The sequence below is a fragment of the Kwoniella newhampshirensis genome, chromosome 12 (genome assembly GCF_039105145.1).
Source record: "Kwoniella newhampshirensis strain CBS 13917 chromosome 12, whole genome shotgun sequence".
In the NCBI taxonomy this organism is placed as follows: domain Eukaryota; kingdom Fungi; phylum Basidiomycota; class Tremellomycetes; order Tremellales; family Cryptococcaceae; genus Kwoniella; species Kwoniella newhampshirensis.
In genome coordinates, this window is record NC_089965.1 from 273,320 (window position 1) to 290,893 (window position 17,574).

Sequence of the window (17,574 nt, forward strand, 5' to 3'; positions counted from 1 at the left end):
AATTCGTATGAAATCGATATCGCACTAGTTGTCATTTATTTTCCAAGACGCTTTTGGACTTGTCGGTGCGTCAAACGGCGATAGCGGCAGTCGTGTTCAAGGAAGAACCAGCCAACCCTGTCGTCATCATGCTCCACTGTAACATCACCGTTCGCAAGATAGGAGTCGTCTCCGGAAGGCAGCGAGTCTCTGATAGTGAGCCTTCTGAACTGTCTTTTCGCTGCCACACGTCAAACCACCCATTGATACGATCCTTCTCCGATCACCACCATCCAGCCTATCCGCTTGAGGTCTTGAATCCATCCTGATCCCTCTCCACTCCCCTGTCCGACCAATCTATACTCCCCTCCCAATAATACTCATACCATGTATAGGCTCCACTTGGCTCCACAATGCTATCATCGGTCTACCAAGTAATTTGGATGTACTTTCAGCCGTTCGCTATGAAGTTCTATTTTGCTACCATACAACCCTACTCAGATCTCTGTGCAACACAAGCCTCACAGTCGTCCTATTTCCCTGTGAGGTTCTTGGTTCACTGGCTACTTGCGAGTGTCATGACCGTATCGACCGCTTCCTGATTAGTGCCATGCACAGTGGCGATACAACATATCCTTTGCTCAGCAACGCTAACATGGCTGGGACTTCCATCCTCACCGGGATGCGGAGATTCGCATCAACGAGCTATCGCCACACACATGCGGTTCTACCACACAAAGCCCTCGACTCTCTCAATGGAATGCATCCAAGATCTAAGGTCACTTCAGAGATGAAAATGCAGACACCGCAAGAGTAACCGGTGAATGGGCAGTATTTACGTAATGACGCATCAGTAGCGGTTTAACCGGTTTCTAATGATTACCGACAAGAGATGAAACGTGACTTTGTCAACAGATTCCCATCTTATTCCGACAACCTTTCTGGGATGGGGGATGAGTCAAGGTGTAGTGGATATATACCAGCTACCGTCACTTCTCGTCCCCTCACGGGCTCACACAAAGCAGCGACGCATACTCGAACTCGATCTAGGAACAACCGACAATGACAACAGCTCAAGCACCATTACCTTCCTCGACCTCCCTATCGGTCCCATCCTCCGACCCATCCGCCTCGACCACCAAGACCGCAGGAGCCGAATCGCTCCCCAAACTGCCTATACCGCCCCTGAAAGATACCTTGGAGCGATATACACGAGCGTTGGAAGGCTTACAGGACAATAAAGAGCATGAACGGACGAAAGATGTCGTCCGCCATTTCTTGGAGGGTGGTGAAGGGGAAGAATGGCAGAGAAGATTGGAGGAATATGCAAGGGAGAGAGATAGTTATATCGAGGAGTTTTGGTGTGAGTGATACTCATATGTGCCCCCCTTTGACAAGGTCATGCTGGAGAGGCAGGAGTTGCTGTAGACTCTGAGTGAGCTTAGGGGATCAATAGCAAGTAGTGGAGAAGGAGGACCACACCGGTGACGATCCGATCATGCGATGCCATAGGGATATATAGAAGGGGGAGGGATCTTTGAGGATTCCTAGCATGAGCTGACAACAAGCCTATGTATATCCACAGACGAAAGCTATTTGTCGCATTCGGACTCTGTTGTACTGAGCTTGGTGAGCCGATCATATCGTCTGCTCTACACAATGGAAGCTGACCTCTGTTCATACAGAATCCTTTCTTCGTTCTTTCGTAAGCTACTGAGACCTGAATCACTCCTGCTTTTTGACCGAGAACTAATGTCATGTTTCTCCCCATGACATTTCATCTCGTTCTACCATTGTTCACCTTTGCAGATCGGACGTAAACCCTCGCACCGAACCGCAGCTCTCCCGGGCATCATCCCTCATCCTCTCGTCCCTTCTTTTCATCCATGATTTACGAAACGGTCTTCTCAAGCCTGATGACGTGAGAGGTATACCACTGGACATGAGTCAGTATGAGCGGTTATTTGGGTCTTGCAGAGTTCCAACCGATGTGCGTGTTGTGAGACCATCTTTGGAAACAGTACGCTGAATCACAGTGACAGCGAGGATGTAGAATGGAGGTACACCCTGAAAGTCGACATATTGCGGTTGTCCGAAGAGGGCAGTTCTGTACGTTTCTCTATGTGTCACTGACGGTCTCTCACTGACTGCTATACGCTCCTCCAGACTGGTTTGACTGTCTTGACTCGAAGAACAGGCCCCTCTTGACCGACAGGGAGATTTTGAGTAACCTGGAAGCTATCGTGAAAGATGCAGACAAAATGCTTACGCACGAGGTGAGCCTAGACAGAATTATCTGAAACTCTTCCAAGTAAACGAAATTCACGTGCCTTGCAGGTTGCGCAAAACTCTATGGGTATCTTGACGACCGAGTCCCGCAAGATATGGTCCTCCCTCCGATCGAGCCTCATCCGCTCGAATAAACTCAACGCCTCTTGTCTGGCCGTAGTGGAAGCATCACTATTCGTAGTCTGTCTCGACGATGCTGGACCGGAAGATATCGCAGAGTTGTGCGGTAACTTCCTTTGTGGTGGTTATAAGCTCGAAGCAGGAGTCCAGGTAGGGACTTGCACAAATAGATGGTATGACAAGGTGAGATCCATGGTTGGCCAAAGTCCACAAAGTATGGTCTGTGGACATTGATTTTGCCGCCTTTTAACAGCTGCAAATCATCGTGTGCTCGAATGGCGAAGCCGGCATCAACTTTGAGCATACCGGTGTGGATGGTCATACCGTCCTACGATACGCGGCCGACGTGTACACGGAGCTCGTGCTTCTTTTCGCCAAAGTGAGTAGTGCAATGATCGTTGACTGGACAATCGCTACTCACGAGAGAATTGCAACTCAGACGATCAACCCTTCAACTCCATCCCTGTTCAAAGCCAAAATGTCGCCTTTCGCCAAACATGCCAAAAACCCGCCTCCATCTTCAGAGCCGGAGGAGGAAGTCGACACAACTCCCAAGAAACTCGAATGGCGTCTGACTCCTGATCTTCGAGCGGGTATTAGATATGCTGAGACGAGAATCAGCGATCTCATCTGTCAGAACGATAGTCAAGCCTTGGAGTTCAAGGGCTACGGGGGAACATTCATCAAGAGACATGGTTTCAGCCCCGACGCCTTCGTTCAAATGGCTTTCCAAGCGGCTTACTATGGTCTGTATGGTGAGTGGAGTCCTTCCAAGAGATGACGCACAGGGATGCACGGAGAAGCTGATGCTTGATACTTTTGTATAGGTCGAGTGGAAAGCACTTATGAGCCGGCCATGACCAAAGCTTTCCTGCACGGGAGGACGGAAGCGATACGTACTGTTCAGCCCGAAAGTGTTGCCTTTGTCAAGGTAGGTGGAGTGTCACTTGGTTCGGAAAAGGTCTCATTGCTGACATGCTATCTGCAGACGTTCTGCTCAGACCATGCTTCGATGCAAGAAAAGGTTGCTGCGTTGAGAAAGGCATGTAAGCGACATACCCAGCTTACGAAGGAATGCAGTCAAGGCCTGGGGCAGGACCGGTGAGCTGCATGCTACGCACTGTAGGCCGTCAACTTACCTATATGACGCGTCAGACATCTCTATGCAATGTACTCACTCATTCAGAGAGACATTATGGCGTACGAGGCGGCCCATCCCAGTCAAAGTCCAAGAGCTGCAAAGCTCAACGGCCTACCAGACAGCAATGGCCATGGGCCAACTCACGGTCAAGTGCCAGGATCCACAGTCCCAACTGAGGAAGCGGCCAAACCCCAGGTACCGGCAATTTTCACAGATCCCGGCTACAACCTGCTGGGAACGAGCGTCCTGTCGACGTCAAATTGTGGTAATCCGGCTTTGAGATTGTTTGGCTTTGGACCGGTGACACCCGAGGGATATGGATTTGGTGAGTTTGCAAGAAGCAAGAGAGAATCTACGAACATTGTACAGCGATGATCTACACTGTGAAGTAAGCTGACCGTGGCTTTGGCATCGTAAGGTTACATCATCAAAGACGAAGGTATCTCCGTGTGCATGTCCTCGAAACACCTTCAGACCAAACGACTTCTCAAGACTCTGCAAGCATATCTGAACGAGGTTCAGAAGATGTTGATCCACCTATGGAAGGAAGCGAACGAACGACCGGAAGCTTTCATGGATCATACGGGTATCATGAGAGATGCTAGAACGGGCAAAGCGATCAGCATGGAAGAAAGAGAGGAGGAGGAAGGAAAAGAGGAAGGAGATGAGATGTGTGAGTTGCGTCTTCGTTTTCTCCCCAGCCACTACCAGTCATCATCACCGTCTGTGGATGCGTTGCTGATCATGGCTTGTATCGCTATGTATAGTGGGCGGGTTCGGTTTCTTCGATGTCGGAATACAAAGTGACATGGCTCAAGCGAGGAGAAGAAGACCTGCTGTCGGTGAGTAGCCTTTGGCACGGTACTATCTAAACCTTCGGACTGATGATGCGTTTGACATGGGTCCAGGCAAGACACTCAGTATCGCAGAGTACTGAGCATGATACATGGTCTGTAGACTTGTGAAGCGGCAATCTAACGCGGGGGCCCCAAAGTGAATGAAGTAGGTCTTTGGAAGCGGGACAGGAAGAAGCAGAATGGATGAAGCGCGAAATGATGATTTTTGGATGTCGTAATTCGCATGCGATGCTACCTGATGCTCGAGGCAAACTCCTCTATGACAATCCGCACTCCTGCTATGAACCAATCGCGTCCAGTTTAAATGCACAGGGAAGCACTGCTTCAGGCTCGTCTCTGCCTGCTATCACATGACGTTCTCTCAGTTCTTCCCAAATCCACTGAAACTGTATATAATTGCATTAGTGGTTTGACTCTCGTGAATGCACGATAGCGATGGCCAGCTCACCTAAAGAAACCCGACGGGGCTTGCTTGGACCCGTTCGTACCGCCACTCCCACTAGCATCCTTGTTCGTAGAAGGCAGAGAGAACAATCCTCCTTCGCCTCCTGCTGCACCTTTGATGGTGCCGGCTTGAGGCACGAACTTCGCCGCAGCGGAATGAGTCCTGTGACTTGATATCGCTCCTGCACTTCCTCGTGACCCACTCCTCGAGCCTGCTAGAGACGATATATCGCCTGCTTCCAACGAGAACTTGATAGCGCCGAAAGATGGAGGTTCGGGTTGCGTTTGAGCCTGATACGTTTCCACTTGAGCTGCGGTCGACGGCGGCGCTTTGTCCTGTCGAGAAGCAGGCGTTGGGATGGGTTTGGACACGATGTCAGGCGGAAGTTGACCAGGAGACGGCAACGCATCGATCATCAACGGTCCTTTCGATATCGAAGCATGTGCTAGCAAACCACTCCGTGGCGAACACGTCGTCAGCTTGGTGAATGTGGCCACTTTGAGTCCTCCCAAAGGCCGTTTGAGCTTGGATATCCCATCCAGCGCTGCTTCCACTTCTACCTTTACGTCTTTCGAAGGCTCAAAGTCGATTGTACGCCAAGTCGTTAGTGTCTGATGGTGAGACGCAATAGTGGACACAGCAGGGGAGCCTGCTCGACTGGCCCGGCTAGGGCTATTCGACAATCTGATAGAACCGATACGTCGAGCTAATTCATCGATGGTCTGCTGTCGATCCCGGATCGCCGCGTCGATGTTTCGTACAGAGCGTTGCACTCGCTCCAATGCCGGTTGGCTGGAAAATCATGTCAGCGTGAAGAACTGCTGTGAACAGGATCTGCAACTCACGACGACCCTTCTCTTCCCTGTTCCCGGCGCTCGGCACGTCGCTTCAATCCAGCGACAGACTCGTCAAGCTCTTCCAGTCTCGACTCTGCCACCTGATGCAGCGCACAGGCCTCAGCTAAGGGTGCCTGGAATTGCCATGGTTTATGAAGCTCACCTGTACCGCCTTGCGGATCTGAACCTGGATGGCGGCTTGCTCCGGACTTAGATCTTTGATCTGCATGACTCTCGCAAAACTTGGATCCCGCCTCGCCTTCAGAAACTTGTCCGCTTGTCCGACCTTCACGTCCGCTAGATTAGATAGAATGTTAGTAATCATCGATCCTTCTGTCGCTTCAGAGCTAAACACTTACTCTTCAGCATTTTGGATTGTAGCTCGGCGAGTTTCAGCTCGGCACCGCTGTCCTTAGCTCTCAACTCGGCTAACTCATTTGATAATCCCTCGACGATCGACGTCAAATCGCCAATTGAGGAGAATGGTAAAGCGTTGTGTGTTGCCAGATTGCTGGCATTGACATGGGGCATGTCGGAGGCCGAGAAAGCCTTGTGATATTGAGCATTGGCAGCAAGTACGTCTTTGATCTACACTGAGGCGTAAGTCATTTCGTTGTGGTCAAAATTCCTCGGAAGCTTACCCGCTTGATGTCGTCTTGCAAACTGTTAATGATGCGCTCCATTACAGCTGCCATTGTCTTCTCTCCATTGCTGGGACGTTGAGGTTGTATCGGTACAGCGAATCGGCTCGGTACGGTGAAGGTCGAGGGTGAAGTAGCCGGTCTCGCCTCTTCTTTCTTGGGCGGCTCGATGATGGGCATCTTTGTTGATACTACCTCATACCCTTGTGTCAAGGGACTAGATATGACCTGTTTAGGTCCGCCGATTCCAGCGAAGGAAAATGAGGTTGTCGACTGATTGTCCAATTTCGCGGGCGACGCAACAGCTGGAGTCACCCCAGGCCGACCCAGACCCAAACCAACCGAGGGTTTCTGCGATTCTGATATGATCGGAGGCACTGTCCTGGCCGCCGCGGGGATCGAAGTTGACGCTTCTGGGCTAGTGATATAAGAGCCCCCGGTGAAAGCTGATGAAGGCGCAGAGTTCGGCGGACTCGCCGCCTTCGTCTCGAAAGCGCCGAAAGCACCAGCAGAGGGAGCAACCAAATTTTTAGGCGATTCTACAGAGGTGTTGAAGGGTGTAGCAGTTTTGGCAGTACCGAAGAAGTCGAAGGCACCGCCTTGAGTTGCAGGCATGGCCGGTGATTGGTCGGCCGTGGTGGACTCATCTACTGTCTGTGGAGGGCCACTGAGAGGAGAGCTAGTCCTGGCAGCATGCTTGAAAGAGAAGGAAGAGGGTAATTTGGGTCCTGCCTGGTCAGCAACAGGAGTATCACCAAACATTATGGACTCCGAGGCAGCAGGCTGTGGACCCAATCTGGAAAACAGGGAGGATCCACTTGAAGCGGGAGTAGGGGAGGGAGGATCCAATTCGACTTCGTCGACTTTGGGTGGTTTGGTGAACCAAACGGGAGGTGATCTGATTTTCGATTTCTCGAAAACCTTCGCTGCTGGCGACGTAGCCACGTCAGAGTGGTCCTCTCGATGCTCCTCCTCCTCATCTTCATCCTCAGGCTCATCCTCTCGTGTTTCCTCCGTGATTGGCGACATATCGGGTGGAAATGAGGTAGACCGTCTTCGTCGCCCATCCGTCTCGTCCTCGACATGGTTGTCGTCTTCAACCTGTTCTTCATCATACTCCTCTTCCTCACCATATTCCTCTTCCTCTTCTGCTTCATACTCCTCTTCCTCTTCTTCGTCGTATTCCTCTTCTTCGTCGTGTTCCTCTTCTTCCTCCTTCTCGCCGTCTCCCTCTTCATCGTCGAAGACTTCTTCCTCCTCGCCACCATCCGAGTATTTGTCTTCACGGTAATCTTCTGCCGTTTCCCTTCTGTATTCCTCTCCATCGGTCACATAGTTATTGTCCACTTCAGCTTTGGCGTCGGGTCGTCCGTTTCCTTCAGAACCAGCTTCCTCAACCACCGATTCACCAGCCTGATCATTGCGGTTGTGTTCTTCGGGTGGGGAGGTCGTCTGCTGAGGAGTGGATCCCGCTGCTTTGGCTGAGGTATTGGCTTCGATATACGAAGAGGCGGGCTTACTAAAAGCCTGAATGGATGTGGTTGATTTAGCCGCCTGCGGCTGCTTCGAGGGTGTCTGAACCGGAGTCGTTGTATCGGTAGGTTCGTTCTCGAAAGCAATTGGGACATCGTACCCTTTCAGTGCCTCCTCCGACACGGGTGACGACGAAGGTAATGAAGGCGGCGTGATAGAAGCAAACGAGTCTGATGTTGGTTTACTGAATCCGAAAGCGGGAGTGGACGACGCAGCCGGAGATGTATGCGCCGATGCTGCAAATATATTTGTGGTCTTGCTTGGCAGGTTGTCTGTATCAGCTCGGTTATCACCAAAGACTGATTTGCCGACAGACGCCGTCGCGAATGCTCCGAATCCTGCTGGTTTCTTCTCCCCTTCAGTTTTGGCTCCGAAAGCGCTGAACCCCCCTGCAATCGCGCCAAGCGGCTTGCCTGCAGCTGCCGGTGCAGAAGAGATTCCGAAGCCGACTGGCTTGGTCGGTTGACCAAATGTTGAAGTACCAAAGCCAGAAGCAGAACCCGCACCACCGATTGCTGAAGGTTTTCCAAATGCTGTGCTACCAAAGGCTGAGGGTGAAGAGGTAGCAATCGTTGGATTCACCGAAAGAGCAGCTGGAGTTGAACCAGATCCAAAAGCGGTTGTATTTGACTTGGTCGAAGATGTCTGACCGAAATTCCCGCGTGTCACTGCATCACCAAACGCTGTCGCGGGCTTTATGAAGGACGACGCTGCAGGCTTCGTAGGAACAGCTGGCTTTGTGGCTACTGCTGGTGGCAACGGTGGAGAGTTGGGCGGCGTATCGTCTGTCAATCCAGCGGGCCGAGTCGAAGTACCGGTGACCGGAGACGAGGGAGGTGATTGCTCCAATCCGGGAACAGCTGCAGGTTTGGTGGATGTGACCAGTGCTGAAGCAAAACCTGCCAGACCGAAGTCGTCTTCGGGAGACATCGGCGGGGGTATAGAGGCAGCAGATCTTGTCTGTGACGCAGGCTTCACCTGCAAAGCTGTCTGGGAGCCGAAACCGGCAAAAACGGGTTTTGGGGCATCTGTCAACGCAGCTGGCGAAGCCTTCTGAGGAAATGCACTCGCTCCAAAGGCGCTCCCTGTACCGAACGCGCTGCTACTGCCAAATGCCGACCCACTACTTCCGAAAGCCGAAGTAGAACCAGTCGCCTTGAATACGTCGTCTTTGGCCGGCTGACCAAATGCTGATGTGCCAAAACCGAAAGCTGTACTGCCAGGTGTAGATTTGTTCGCGCTGAATGCCCCAAAACCGAGACTTGTGTTGGGAGTTGACGAAGAACCGAAAGCTGACGTGGCTGTAGATCCAAAGGCAGAAGGGGACGATTGTGCTCCAAATGCTGATTGTGTGGCGGCGGCCGCCTTCGAAGCCTGTCCGAAAGGGGCTGGCGAAGAAGATGCCGGCTTCGTAGACTGCCCAAATGCTGATTGGCCGAAGCTGGACCCCGATATCGCAGCTGAACCAAATGCGGAAGGAGTTGCTGCAGGAGCTGTCTGTCCAAAAGCCGAAGCGGGGCTCGATGACGAGCCGAAAGCAGCAGGTTTCGCTGATTGCCCGAATGCGGATTGCCCGAATCCTGCCGGCGCACTAGATTGGCCAAATCCGCTGAAAGCTGCGGATCTGCTGCTCGGAGTTGTCGCGGCGGGTGTAGTATGTTGGCCGAATGCAGATGCACCGAAGCCCGATGGCTTCGAGGTTGATCCGAAGACTGGCGCGCTGGTCTGACCGAACCCAGGAGACCCAAACGCACTTGTGGGCTTCGCAGGCGTTGTCTTTCCAAAGGCGGTCGACCCAAATGCAGTGGATCCGATCGCGTTGGGAGCGGAGCTGAATGCAGAGGGAGCTGGAGTCGAGGTTATAACGGGAGTATTGGCTCCTGTCCCCACTTCCATTGCTTCTTCTGCAGGCTGTGTCGCTGCTCCAGCGAGGTCTAGAGGAGTCATCATGCCGGGATATGATCCTGCTTCGGGGTAGTGAACGTCAAATGAGATAATTACTCCTTCCTGCGAGTAGGCGAGTAATCTTGGCGCGGGAGGTAAATCAGGTTGCTCAACTCCTCCTACTATCCCCTGCCGTATGACCTTCGTGCTTGTCAAGTCGAGGGCTAGGCCAAGTGCCGAGGTGTCGTCCCTGACGCCGGGTTTTGCTGCAGGTAGGATACCTCTAGCCGTCTCCTCAGGTATCAAAACCTCCCACTTTGGCGCTTCCTTGTCCGGTGTAGCGTTCCCATGCAGTATGCCTATCTCTGATGCCATCCCTGAAAGGACGAAAGCAAGGTGCTTGGTCTTCTCTCCCCATGATCTGAGTTCAGCGAAATGTCGGTAAGTTCCAGATCTGTCAGGCAGACCCATAGTGTTCAGTGGATCATAGAACTTGGAATAGGTAAAGGCAGTCTTCTGTCGATGGATGATATAGGTTTCTATGGGATCATCGGGCTGAGATCCTGTTTGAGCGTATGACACGAAGAAAAGGTCATTTTCAAGCCATTGAATAAATGTTGGATAATAAGAACCAAGCTCTGGCGGTGAGGGTATCTCGGATTTGGCAACACCTTCCGGTGTATATTGTACGATTGTGCCAGCCGGTGTCCCAACAGCGATCTGTTTCCCTTTTGCCGACCAGCTCGCTACAAAAAAATGAGCATTGGGCTTTGGAAACGTGGAGATCTACTCACCGCATGTAAAAGGTCCCGACAGTGGCTCGGAGAGTTTGCCTCCTTCAATGTCTGTTATGACCAGTCCTTCGCTCGCAAGCAGGGTAACATATCGGGCCAAATGATCGCTTGAAGATGGTGCGGGATTCGGTAAGACGTCGAGGAGATGCGAGGGAATACTTGAGGAGAAGGTGTGATACGGGGATGTCTAACAATATACTACTCTTAGACTGGGGAAACGCCTGCAGATATGATGACCTACATTTCCACCAACGATATCCCTCAATTTGAAGATGCAAACGCCAGCTCCGTTGCCCGTGGCAACAACAAGACGCTCCTCGTTCATTGCAAGTCTGATCAATTTCATTCAGTTTAGTTGAGAACAGACTAAGAGTCGCTTAGCTCACCTGATCCACACTGGTCTCGAGGGCAAAGGTATCGTTTGTATGGGGGTCGAAACTGGAGAGGCATCTTTGGCAGCTTCCTCCAACAGATTATGGAAATCTGCTAAGCGGTGTATCCGTATGTCTGGGCCGTATTTTCAGCTTTGACGCTCTCTCAACCATTTTGGAAGACTTGCCGTTGTTACTGCCAACGATCAGCAATCCCCATCTGTTCGAGACCGCGAGCAGATTGCACTCGTTTGGTAACCCTTCGAGCTCGACCTTCTCGGATACACGAACATCGACATCATGATTCGTTTTGACGAGCTTCAGCCACTGTCAAGAAGTCGTAGGACACGTCAACTTTCGACCCCTTCTGTCAAGTACGCGGTGGCGAAGGGTCACTCACCTCGACATCAGTTTCCTCGCCTTCAATAACCTTTGTGCTAGGTCCAGCTCCGGCGCTAGAATCACTCTGATCCACAGCCAGAGAGCCGAAGGGGTTGTTCCCGAACATATTCCGTCGACCGATTTGGGACGAGCTACAGGGCCGGAAGAAGGCCGCTGACAAGAGGTGAGTTGGGTGTTGTCACAAGTAGGCCGGGAGTGTAGATGAGTTGATTTTGTTCAGCCAAAACGCACCGATACCTGGCAGTAGATCAACGAGGAGGCGTTTACGTAAGCTTCACGTTCAGCTACCGGCTGTCTCTTCCTCCGTTTACTTAGACATCTGTCATCAATATCGCGTTGCTCAGAAGAGGAACTATCCGTTCGCTCGCCAGCATAGCTCGTCCCTGATAAATGCCCCCTTATATACCTCATCACGATCGATCACCGCCCCATCGTCAGTTCCCACCCGGTCAAAGTCCGACACCGCGATACGCTTCGCCCGACTCTGACCCGACTATCCCCCATAATTGGACGAGAGAAGGTCTCTTTAGGATGTCATCCGATTCTGGAGATGGATATGAGGATCAGCGACCCGGATCGTCTCTCTCGTTGAGATCTGGAGCTGTGAACGGGAATGGGAATGGGAGCTACGTACCTCGACAAAGAGGTGTGGTGGAAGAGGAAGCTGGTCCAAGTAAGAAAAGACCGAGACAGGAAGAGGAAGGACACTATAACCAGCAATATGAACAAGCCCCGACACATCAAACCCGGCAAGTCATGCCTCTGACAGGCTCGATATTCAACATCCTTCCGAGGAACCCGTTCACCTCAGTTGTGGGCGATTTTATCATGGCTAGTGCTAGTGGGCTCAGCGATGTGGAGGTGGGTCAGCTAGAATATCTACCCTTTCGCGGTGCCGGGGAATCGCACAGCCAACTATTGAGTTTTCCATCTCAACCAGATCGAGATCAAACTTGGAACGATCATGTCCGCACCTGACCCGACGGGCTCTCAGCCGCCTCGACGTATTCGTATGCCAACGCAGAGCGAGATGAGTGAGTGTTGGGCCACGCTTTCCCACCGTCCCCCTCTCCCTCCTACCTCGACGTGCCTTGTATAATTGCACTATTCTTGGTCACTTTTCGTTCTTGAAGCGACTGATGAATGTAAAACTGCAGTAATGCCACCGGACTACCCTCTCGGTCCTTTCCACTCTACCATGCATCCTCATCAATACCGAGTATTTAACAACCTCCTTAATTCCGCCACTCAAACATCCATCACCCTTCCACCCCATGCTGGCAGAGTACATTTCTCCCGATCAAAACTGACTGACTCGTTTCACGGCAATGGAGGTCGATCAGGGAAATTGAGGGTGTCGAGAGATAGGGAAACGGGGGAGGTGGTCCATGTTGTCAGAAAGAGAAGAGTGGCGGATATGAATGTCTTCTGTCCTGGGTCACCGTTCGATTGGCGTATCAGCGTGAACGTGGAAGAGCCTTGTGAGTGAAATCACTCTTTAAGCTCCTCTCTTCTTGCGATCTAAAACCTGATACTCGGGGGAAACGCTACAGGTGAAATGCCAACTGGACCTCCTACAATGACACGAGATAAAGATCGAGCTTGTTATAGACATCAAGTATGTCAAGTAGATCTGACCCATGTCAAATCAGGTGTAAGTCGCTGTTCTCTCCTCAATGTCGGAAAGAGCGACAGACAAACAAGCTCATTATTCACAACTGATCATTAGGACACGAATCACCCATCATCGAAACCTACTTCATCATTCGAACTGGAGATTGAAGTCCTGGACGTTCCGACATTATTACAAGAAGGCGCAGCGGGGTCAGATCGTTTCGACGAGATATTACAAAATGTGCTGGATACAGCTCGTATGCTGGTGAAAAATGCAGAACCGGCACCTGTATAGGCTGAGGTCATGGCCGTCGATATGCTATGGCCGTCAACGAGCGAACCATCATGACGGTCCGATCACGGAGATTATTCAACTCCCTTGCCCCCTCCCCCCACCCGATTTCAGATAATACTTTAGTCAGGGTCAACAGGTTATAATCTGATCACGGCAATCCTTGAGTAATTATACCATTTAAAATAGAATCGCGGGACTGCCAGCGAGACAATGCATTTACCGCTTATCTAGTACCACTTCATTTTCAACTTCTTGTTCTTCACCGCCGGACCTGCCACAAAGATCCCCGCACTCAGAGCTCCCAGCGTCAAGAGTAACTGCGCTTTGTTGAAGTTGTCCGTCAAGATATCAAATGTCCCTGAAGGTGTCAGACCACGCGTGAGGAAAAGATCGAGACCGTACGCGAAGGTCAGAGAGGTGGATTCGACCAGAGCAGGTGACGAGACCAAGTGCTTTGCGCCTTGCACCTGTACACAAAGTAAGCCTGGACAATCGCTCTTCATGACATAGGCACGTTAGAGGTCACAGCGATGAAGACACTCACGTCATACTTGTGCGACACGATCTTTCTCGAGTCTACAGGTATCAGGACATTGTATGGAATCAACAATTCCTCCTTGTCCATCTTGCTTGGCGCGCCAATAGGTCGTCGAGGGTCGAGAAGTCGTCTAGGAATGGAGCCAATCTGATTTCGATCATTGACATCTGCACCACGAACCGGCATGAATTTCACATGACCTATTGTCTAACGAAAGTCAATCACTCACAGACAAGCTCCTTTGTGGCGATACCCGCTTTCGATGTAGTGAAGCTCATCGCCCTGATCTCAGTCGGCATGATGAAGGTCTGCTCAATCGCTTTGACATTCTGTCCTTCAAAACTTGATGCCGCCGGTCTATCTCGACAACACAATGAGCTCTATGCCCATCGTGTTCTTCTTCAACCTGGCATGGCTGTACTCACGTCACCCCCTTCCCTTCGGTGTTCTCATAAAGCTCGACTGATCCTAATTTCCATCCGCTCTGGCTCAACCAGGCGTAAACCAACCAATTCTCGACCATCTGCGCTTTGACGCCGCCCCGCTCGACAACACCTTCGATCTCGGTGCTATAGATCTGATCGCCATTTGTCGAGTCGATAACGTATACTCGGCCCGTTCCGGCAGCTGTCTTCGATGCAAGACCCTTCTCTAGCGGTGTGAAAGTGCTTAAAACAAGTAAATGTGGGTTAAGATATTTATACAATGTCGATTTGTCTCCTAAGACTCTCCCAAAGCTCGCAACAGCTTCGAAGATCACAGGTTCACTCTGCAGCACAGTTTCTCTTTTGTGGAATGGATGAGACCAAATGAGATTGCTGTTGAAGGTAGAATCGGCGCTTGAAGACGCTGGAGTGTATCCTTGGAGTAGAGAACCGTCAACGTATCCGGTTTGAGTGGTGAAGAACAGCTTGTCTGAAGTCTCCGCCATTTTCGTCAAGATCTTTTTGCAGAATGGGAAGATGTGTACTTTCGTTTCCGGGTTGATAACGGCGAGAACTCTGGCTTGAGTGCCGCAGTTTTCGAAAGGTGTCAAGAAAGCGGTTTTAGGTGGGCCGGAGAACAGGACTTTGCCGATCGGAAGACCTGTTGTGCCGTCAACCTCGCCGGAAACCGCCCCGGTATACGCGTTGATGTGATACGCCACGGTCGAAACGTTCTGCAGCCGCATTGGGTTAGATCAGACTTCTTGTTCGTGATCTCCACAGCTTCGCACTAACCTGGCCAACTGTCTTCACTGCCAAAACCGCTAGCAGAGGCGCTCGGCCACCTTCCCCATCTCGGACGAGCCACAACTTGTCGACGTTGATTTCTGAACCTGTCTCGGTAGTGATCCCAATGTTCTTGCTCCACACAGTCCCGCCGTTCGCTGAGTCCAAAGCGAAAATTTTGCCCTTGCCAGTAGCTACAATGAGCAGCTTCTGGAAACCAAACTGGTCTCGGTGAAGATGGGTGGTATTGAGAGGCGTCGATTGTATGGCTGAAGTGTAAGAGGCAGAAGTGAATCGCTTGACGAAGCGAATCAAATATGCAGGAAGATCCTGCCCGAGTTCCAGCGTCAGCCGAATATGGAACTGACGGGGAGGTAGCTGCACTTACGACGAACGCGGCGAGCTGTCTGATTGTCCTACCGAAAAAGCTTTCCTCGGCCATGACACCTCTGGCTTCTTCAACTTCAGGCTCGCTAAGATCCACAAATCGCACAGCTTTGACATCGGCTAGGCTCTCCTCCCTGACCCAACCAGGCGTATCAAGCTGCATTCGCTGTATAGCACCGCTGGAGGTGGCTAATACAAGTGTGGGCAGCTGCTTGTCGTCCAAAGATGGAGAAACTGCAGCCTATAGATCGTTTTAGTCAGACTGATATCAATCGAATACCATACTTACATGAAGCAGGACCCCGTGAGAAACAGTGTCAAAATTGAAAGTGAAGCCTGAGGTAACGACGTCGGTCGAGCTGAGATCTGCAACATGGATAATTTGTGCGACTCCGACCTGAAGGAGATGTTATCAGTTCGCTGGCGAGTGACAGGCTTCATGGCGTCAACTCACACCCATGTTGAATGACCAATATACCCTGTTGAGGATGATGCCGCTGCTTGTCTCCGCAGCAGAGTAGACTGACGGTGATCGTTCGGGAGAGTCGGCCTAAGGCCAAAAAAACAAGATCAGTACAGTTTTGCGAGCACAAGCTGAACGGAACTCACCGACAACTCGAACTCTTCGACTTTTCTCCCTCGAGACACATCCAGGACCTCTGCACCTCCATCTAATCGTCTTCCCAGCACGATCCCCTTGCCTCGCAAGCCGACATCTTGCATGCCCCTGTATTTCTTCCCTTTTCCAGGCAAAAGATCCTTCGTCGCTCCTACGACCCCGCTCTCCTCGATGGTGACCGTCCTGATCCTGCCATGTTCTGTCCAAGCGACCGTCGCGCCGCCTGCCTTGGACGATGATGCAATGACTGCTTGCTCAGGGACATGTACAATAGAAGGGACTTGACCGAAATCGGCTTTAGGAATCGAAGTCGCCAGATCGAGCGTGGATGTGAGCAGGGATTGTGAAGCGAATGAGTAGTGTAGGGCGAGTACATGGACGGAGGAGCCGGAGACAATCAGTTGTTTAAACATGATTGTAGAGCTGGACAAAAGTATCAGCGAGGTTCCCATATCGATTGCTAGATCTCGCCGAGTCATGGTCCCGACGACCATCTCCCCAATTAGGATAACCATTGCTGATCAAGGAGCGTCTCGATGAAACGCAGGACTGTTGACGGATTTAAGTAGGGAAGGAGAACATCTGGAGAATCGCCCTAAAGAGAACATGACGAAGAGTCATGGTGTCTACTCACCCAGCACCAGGACTTTCCATACTCCAGAGCAAACCACCATCTACCAATCTCAACCTACTGACTCTCTTCCCTTCACTCAGTATCACGACACTGCCATCTCCTTCTTCCCCTTCTTGCGGTTCGACGAAGGCTAGATCCGTTCCGAGCCAGACAGGGGTGGTCAGTCGTCCTTGGATATTGGGTAAGAGGGATCGTTCCCATTGGATATGACCTGTTGAGAGGGAAAAGTATCGAGCGGTGGAAGCTCCAGGACCGGAAAGGAGGAGAAGTGCTGGGACAGAACAAGTGATTTAGCTCGTAGTTGCGATGCGAAAGGGATTGATGTGGCCAAGATGTGGAGATTGGTGAGAAATATGAGAGGTCATAGTAGTAGTGGGATCTTCGATACGGCAAGCTGACTTACAATCATCATGGACATGGAAAGATACCACCGGATCGTCCTCTGCCAACGCTTGTCTCCACACTATCCAGCCATAGAAAGTCAGCACCGGAATCCAGGATGAAACGTTGTGATAGACAACCGATTGGCTTACCCAGGTCTCCGCTCTCCGCATCGAGGACAACCACCAGATTCCTCTTCGTAACACCCACCACCACCTCCCCAAGATGACCAGCTGCTGTTCCTCTCGTCGTCGAATTGAGACATAACGGAGGTGTAGGCTCGAGTAGAAACTCCCCAATGAGGGGTTTGTACCAATCGACGATCCCGGCATGTTCAGGTTGGAGTGCTCCGACGGTCGATATGAGTGATGTGAAGAAGGTAAAGAGGATAAGTATGAGTGGAAAAGGGGAAGAGGAGAGACGAGAGTCTCTTGGTTTTGTGATCATATTGAGGGATTGCGCGGAGTCATGGGTCCTTCGTCTAGTGTTCGTGAACGACGAGGACGATGATACAGCAAGTCGTTGGTCGTGTGACAATGTATAGATTGATATATAGATGCAGATAGCCAAAAAGGATGCAGATAGCCAAAAGGACAGGTTAGC

At 51.3% G+C, this 17,574-nt stretch overlaps 4 protein-coding genes across 4 annotated transcripts; 2 read left to right on the forward strand and 2 right to left on the reverse strand.

Annotated features, from left to right (window-relative positions):
* Window positions 1–1,041: 1,041 nt before the first annotated feature.
* IAR55_005683 (uncharacterized protein) lies at window positions 1,042–4,466 on the forward strand (the record flags this gene model as incomplete). The annotated part of the gene is made up of 15 exons (XM_066948774.1): window positions 1,042–1,342; window positions 1,565–1,608; window positions 1,665–1,684; window positions 1,789–1,969; window positions 2,022–2,088; window positions 2,146–2,255; window positions 2,317–2,571; window positions 2,642–2,767; window positions 2,828–3,143; window positions 3,216–3,319; window positions 3,377–3,489; window positions 3,544–3,854; window positions 3,948–4,202; window positions 4,297–4,371; window positions 4,438–4,466. The coding sequence occupies 15 exons, from the start codon at window positions 1,042–1,044 to the stop codon at window positions 4,464–4,466; spliced, it is 2,307 nt and encodes a 768-aa protein (XP_066800547.1).
* A 281-nt stretch (window positions 4,467–4,747) lies between these two features.
* IAR55_005684 (uncharacterized protein) lies at window positions 4,748–11,398 on the reverse strand (the record flags this gene model as incomplete). The annotated part of the gene is made up of 11 exons (XM_066948775.1): window positions 4,748–4,772; window positions 4,835–5,623; window positions 5,677–5,768; window positions 5,831–5,964; window positions 6,027–6,255; window positions 6,309–10,471; window positions 10,520–10,706; window positions 10,761–10,851; window positions 10,906–11,026; window positions 11,079–11,217; window positions 11,291–11,398. 11 exons carry the CDS (start codon window positions 11,396–11,398, stop codon window positions 4,748–4,750), a joined length of 6,078 nt encoding a protein of 2,025 aa, XP_066800548.1.
* A 284-nt stretch (window positions 11,399–11,682) lies between these two features.
* On the forward strand, window positions 11,683–13,201 carry IAR55_005685 (uncharacterized protein; the record flags this gene model as incomplete). Its single annotated transcript, XM_066948776.1, has 5 exons — window positions 11,683–12,153; window positions 12,233–12,326; window positions 12,450–12,773; window positions 12,846–12,946; window positions 13,022–13,201. The coding sequence occupies 5 exons, from the start codon at window positions 11,683–11,685 to the stop codon at window positions 13,199–13,201; spliced, it is 1,170 nt and encodes a 389-aa protein (XP_066800549.1).
* A 227-nt stretch (window positions 13,202–13,428) lies between these two features.
* Window positions 13,429–17,418, reverse strand: IAR55_005686 (uncharacterized protein; the record flags this gene model as incomplete). Its single annotated transcript, XM_066948777.1, has 12 exons — window positions 13,429–13,668; window positions 13,746–13,906; window positions 13,969–14,096; window positions 14,165–14,898; window positions 14,960–15,280; window positions 15,339–15,578; window positions 15,627–15,734; window positions 15,792–15,887; window positions 15,947–16,379; window positions 16,591–16,861; window positions 16,994–17,053; window positions 17,124–17,418. The coding sequence occupies 12 exons, from the start codon at window positions 17,416–17,418 to the stop codon at window positions 13,429–13,431; spliced, it is 3,087 nt and encodes a 1,028-aa protein (XP_066800550.1).
* Window positions 17,419–17,574: the final 156 nt, after the last annotated feature.